Genomic DNA, 6,000 nt, shown 5'->3' on the forward strand with positions numbered 1-6,000 from the left:
AATACATAAATGAAAATGAATTTGGAAGTATGGGTATTTACAGAGTTTGTGACCTGTCATCATCAGGTTAAATGCCGACATAAATAACCCCCTTATTTAGAGATAAACAATTATAACGATAGATAGTAAAACATTGCACGATCAGGTATGGCAAATACTTGAAAGTGGTCAGGTTAGGAGTCGTAACAATCGGCGGGTATGTATGAGGAGATGCATGAACGTGGAAGGGGCGAAGAATGTTTGCAAAGACAGAGTGGTGTGGCGTTCTATTCTCTCTGCCTACCCCTGCGGGGAAGCGGCGTGATAGTTAGTTAGTTAGTTAATTGTGAATAAATTGTTCATTTGATTTTTCTTATTTACAAACTCTAAAATACATAAATGAAGATGAATATGGAAGTCTGGGTATTTACAGGGCTTACGACCGGTCATAGGTTGTTTAATTGATCACTTTTTTATGAGGTCAATGGATCTTGCATCTCTTATGTCACTGCGACCATATTAGGTATATTGTGACCTCTCTCTCTGTTTTATATATAGCTCACTCTCAAGACCTCCGTGAATCATGTAGCTCACAACCTGTCTTGGTGGTAAGAGCTTCAGCTTCTTGGAGTCCAGTAGTGGTCTTCCAAGGATGTGACTTCGGTTGCGAGTGAGTGCGTCACAGTTATAGAGAATGAGTGAACTCTTTACACACGTGTATTCCTAAGTAACTTCTAAGTAAAGAAAACCCAGATATGTAAACAAGTATTTGGATACACTCAAAATGTTTTAAATGAAAATAACTTGTAAAATTACAAGCTTATTATAACTAATATCTTTAGTTACTTTATTAGTAATTTGCAACAAGCAAAAAATCCATAATTCTTATGAATTACGTGAAATTATAATAACTTTAATCATAAAGAGGAACTCTTCAAACATGTTCGAACCCTCATCCGCACACAATGATGCATAAGGCACTGGATTATAAAAATATAATTTTGATCCTTAACACATGAAGGAAAGAGTAAACTCACTCACAATTCGGAATAGGCCTTAAAACTTATAGAGTTGGAGCTTAAGAAGAACATGATAATCGGTGTTGCATAAGCTGTAGCTAGATTTCGAAGTCACTTGGACGTTAGGGTATTTAAAAAAAAATCTAATCCCTCTCAATTATATTTTGTATATTAAAAGCATTGATAAATTTGTGGTAGTTATGGTAATAAAACACTCCCCTTACCATCCATTGTTTACTTTGTGTAATACCACTTTTTTAAACACTTATTTGTGACTACAGGTTTCGGAAAATCATTCCATCGTCAGGTCATTAAAATTAAAATTAAATCACGATTTGACATTTGTATAGAAATAAAAAAATTAATATATAATTACTCACCGTGAGTGAGTGGTTATATACTAATTTTATTAACATTTTTGTAAAAAAATAAATAACTAAAAATGACTAACCACAAAGTAAATGCTTTAAATATTAATAATATTGAGAATAAAAAAAATAATTTATTGCATTAAAAGCAACGCAGGAAACCCTTTTTGAAATGTAAAATGTACGTTATTGTATGTAATTGTAAAATGTAATATGTGGCTTGTACGTACATTTAACATGGTAAAAAAAATCTCTCACAATTTTACATAAATAAGTTTTAAGTCTTGAATGTTTTCCGCAGATACTTTGTGGGACATTTTCTAAACCTTTTTATCTATAAAATTTAACCTACCGGTTTCGACAATTTCGGTTTCTACATTTTTTTTGGATTTTTACGGAGTGTGTGGAAGTTTTTGGTGAGTGTTAAAATGTTTTTGAATTAAATAATCCCTGATGATGACAAGATTCTTGTCTAAACCGGTAGGTTAAATTGTATTAATAAAAAAATGGTGAAAACAAAGTTAATTAATTTTATAACGTTCTAAGTGCCCTGATCATATACCTATCGATAAAGCTTCACGATTGAGTGCCCTGATGATAAAATCGGTAATTTTAAACTGATTTGGTGCCTCGACGATGTATCGGTAAAACCACACGAGTGCCCTAATGGTCATTTCGGTAATACCAATCACGCGCCCTGGCGATCTATGTTATCGGTAATATTGATTAAGTTCCTAGCAAAGTAGTCATAAATCGGCAGTTAGTAAGTTACCCGTCACTAAAAAATAGCAACTCCGTCGGATTCCGCTCTTTTATGTTTTTTTTTGCCTTTGGCTACCACGCTAGAGGTCCTGGGTTCTAATATCAGAGATTTTTAAACTCTTATATTTACTTATTATCACTCTGGATAGCTACCTTTATTAAAAAAATAAAGCCGAAAATTTAACCTTACCTTAAATGTAAGATTTATCATCTTGCCTTCATGTAATTAACGATAAAGAAAAACGCTGCGACGATAACATGCAGTGCCCTATGCATCATAATATGCTGATAAGGATTTATGATCTTTGGATTTTAATAGATATTTTATGCAGTAAGTTCATCTTGTATTTCATTTTATAATAATTGTGTCATAAATCACATTTCCTTTAATTCTTCTTCTTGTATTAATTCTAACCCGCACTCAATGGAGCATAGGGTACTGCATTTTATTGGTTATTGTGTTATTTTGATCGTTAATTGCTTGAAGGCGAGATGATCAGTCCTGCGCTTCTTTTACCAGTCTTGGGTAATATTAACAAATATGAGAATGAGAAACATTCGTATTTATTTTTGCCTCCCTTTGAATCGGAACCCTGACCTCTAGCATAGTTGCAAAACGCGCTAACCACTACACATGGTGGCGGACTTCTATCGACGGTTAACATTAAGTCTATTGACTGGATTTAGATGTTTGTGTAAATTAATACCATTATACCATGCTTATAACGGTCACTTTGCTAATTTATTTCTATTTTTTATTTATTTATCAACAGGTCACTTCTCCGCAGGGGTAGGCAGAGAGAATAGAACGCCACACTTTGTCTTCGCAATTTTTTTCGCCTCTTCCACATTCATGCATCTCCTGATGCATACCCGCCTCGCATATTATTTCGACTCCTAACCTGACCCCTTTTAAGTATTTGACATACCTGATCGTGCCAAGTTTTTCTCGGTCTTCCTCTGCTCTTTTTTCCCAACTTCATTTGCCTCATAAATTTGTTTTACCGTTCTTTCCTCACTCATTCGTTCCACATGTCCAAACCATATTATTATTTATGAAATATATTATAAAAAATGTATTTACCATCAGCTGTAGTTATGATGACTAGACGCAGAAGAAGAGCCGTGATTCCAAAGCGAAGCGCACTTGTATCCAGAGCTTTCTTCATCTTCAATTATTCACTTACAACATTCATAAATTTACTAGTTCACATTGACTTATATGCACTATTTTTGAAAGACCCCCATTTCGAAAAATAAATTTTGAATGTTATTTTTATAGCGGCACTTTGAAAATAACTGCAATTTTATCATTTTTTAAAGTTTTATATCAACTGTTTTTTTTCATTAAAAAAATAATTCAGTAACTAAAAATCAAGTAAATTTTTCAAAAAACAATTTGATTTTACGATCGTTTTATATTATAATTGTGTAGAATTTGGCGATAATTTCGATTCTATTATGCATAATAAAGCACTAAATGAAGTCGATAAAATAACCAGCTAACTTTTGTTAATTGCAAAGCTGCGGTATTCGCTTGCGAGAATTGTCTTTCCGCGACGTAATTTTCAAACGATCGGCACACGCTCCCTCGCCGAGAGATGAAACGGGACTGGCTAGTGTTGGTGGTAGTTTTGATACAGACAATCAAGGAAATAAGGGATGGTAATCTGCGCATGTGCAAACTATGGCTCCTCCCACAATCTTAAAATGTAATCATATTATAGAATGAAATAAAAATGTACAAACAGCATTGAGTTAGCGAAGAACATACCCATTCTCGTAAATGTATTGTCGCGCTGGTAAAACTCATCCAATCCATAAAATCCTCATTTTACACGAATTTTTACAAAAAAAATGACACGGTATCTTACTATAAAGTTTATTTTTTTACAATATTATTATAATTTTTTATGAGTTACTGTCTTTGTGAAAGATCACCTTAAGGGCATTTTATAATTTTAACATGAAATCATATGATTTATAATAATTTTAACATAAACAGACATCAATAGCAAGGTAACGGAAAGGCAATTGAGATGGTATGGGCACATAGGACGCAGAGAACCTGAACATATTGTGAACCAGGCAATCGCCATGGATTTTCCTCGAAAGACATCTAGAGGAAGATCAAAGAAATCATGGATGCTGCAGAAAGAAAACATGATTCGAAGACCTAGGTGACGTTGCCTATGACAGGACCAACAACTCGAAGATGAGGAGATCTGACTGCATCAGTCTACAAAGACAATAAGTTGGGATTTTGAGTGTGTTAATAAATTAATTTAGCACAAAGGACGCAGAGAACCTGATCGTATTGTGGGGCAGGCAATCGCCATGGATCTTCCTCTAAAGACATCTCGAAAAAGACTAAAAAATTCATGGATGCTTCTGAAGGAAAACATGATTCAAGGGCATGGCCTAGGCGACGTTACCCACACAGATGGATTTAAAATCTAGGGACAAAAAGCCAGGAAGCTGAAGAAGATTTTGAGTGTGTCCAAATTTCAGTTCACAAATTCTAGATTTGCTCGATATTTCTTTGAATATATTTTTTATTGATATCTCAAGCATAGATGAAGAATAATATGGAAGTCTTATAGCGCTAACGACCTTTCATTAAGTGGTTTAAGTGATGATTTTATTCTCTGTGTAAAATCTACCACTCTTTCCACAATTGGCAACCACAGAATTTAGTGTTACTTCTTTGGCGAGGTTCATGGTTGAAATTGGAAAGTTTTTATGAGCCTTCATGCAATGGTATGTTGGATTCTTTTAATTTATAATCTCAACAATATTAAAAGCTTTTAGTCTTGTACTGATATTTCTTAGCGAAACTGCATTTATAATATTAAGCCTTAATAGTTTGTTCTACATTTATATTATTTCACCAATGAACCTGTTTCATTGTCACCGATATCATCAGACTTGTTGTAGATCATAACCAGTCGGTAACTGGTCAATTAAAATAAAATTGTAAAAAAAACTATACAGTTGAAGTTTTCTTATGAACAATGTTTTTAAGAAAAGGTTGGGTACATTTTCTTACTTATCATCAAATTTTTCGATACATTTTCAAATCATTTTTAAAAAATTTACTCCTAAATATAAATGTGATTACCCGACTATTTTGTGTGAGCTTAAGACTGCAAGAATTACCCTTGAAGTGTTCTTTGCTCCGGGTACAACACAAAGCGAGCCTCCTATAAGGGCGAACATTTCCATCCCCAAAACGGTTAAGGGCGGTATAAACACGTGTATCGGCGCTGAGAAAGCTCATTTCGCTCGTAACACTTTATGTATTACGCATATTTTTATCAATGTTGAGCACATTCCGCGAGGAAAGCATACAGTAAAGAGGGATTTGCAAAATCCGAGATAAATTCAAAGCTTATCTTATTGTTTGACTTTATTCATATCGTATCCGGAGCTGTAAAAAAATTCTCCGCACATTTTTACCGCTTTGCCAAAGCGATGTTTACCGGTCGGGTAATCCTATCCTTGAGGGTTGCCGAAAGGGGTGGGGGTAGGGGTAGGGAAAAAATATAGCGCCTGGAGACAAAGAAAATGGTTTATAGGCAGTCGCGGGCCCTGGAAAGGTCATTACGTCAGCCCTTAGGAAATATCGTCGCGACGCTCTCGGCGGCGTCTATCTGGGAGTCTTCACACACATTGTCTGATCGTTCACCTACTTTCACACATCTTCATCTCGTATCAGTGTTCTTTCTTTACTCATGCACAGGATGCTCTAATGATAAATGTAACAAATAACCACTTTACATTAAGCTAAAACAACTTACCTTACCTTATGTTATAAGTGCCGTCAAATTATTAAAAAAGTATCTTACTCATATGATTACTGAAAATTACTT

At 34.5% G+C, this 6,000-nt stretch overlaps 1 protein-coding gene across 2 annotated transcripts in view; it reads right to left on the bottom strand.

The window, feature by feature from the left end:
* LOC148310420 (lachesin-like) overlaps positions 1–3,742 on the bottom strand; it is a 30,830-nt gene extending 27,088 nt beyond the window's left edge. The window contains exon 1 of one of the 2 annotated variants that reach the window (XM_088258446.1): positions 3,213–3,742. In XM_088258446.1, coding sequence (XP_088114572.1) covers positions 3,213–3,297 — 85 coding nt within the window. In that variant the 5' untranslated portion in view covers positions 3,298–3,742. The remainder of the gene's footprint in view (positions 1–3,212) is intronic. The other variant, XM_088258447.1, reaches the window with a different exon arrangement.
* Between the last annotated feature and the right edge of the window lie 2,258 nt (positions 3,743–6,000).

Source organism: Brachycentrus maculatus, unplaced genomic scaffold, assembly GCF_059751285.1.
Source record: "Brachycentrus maculatus isolate JH-2025_06_01 unplaced genomic scaffold, ASM5975128v1 h1tg000096l, whole genome shotgun sequence".
Taxonomy (NCBI): Eukaryota; Metazoa; Arthropoda; class Insecta; order Trichoptera; family Brachycentridae; genus Brachycentrus; species Brachycentrus maculatus.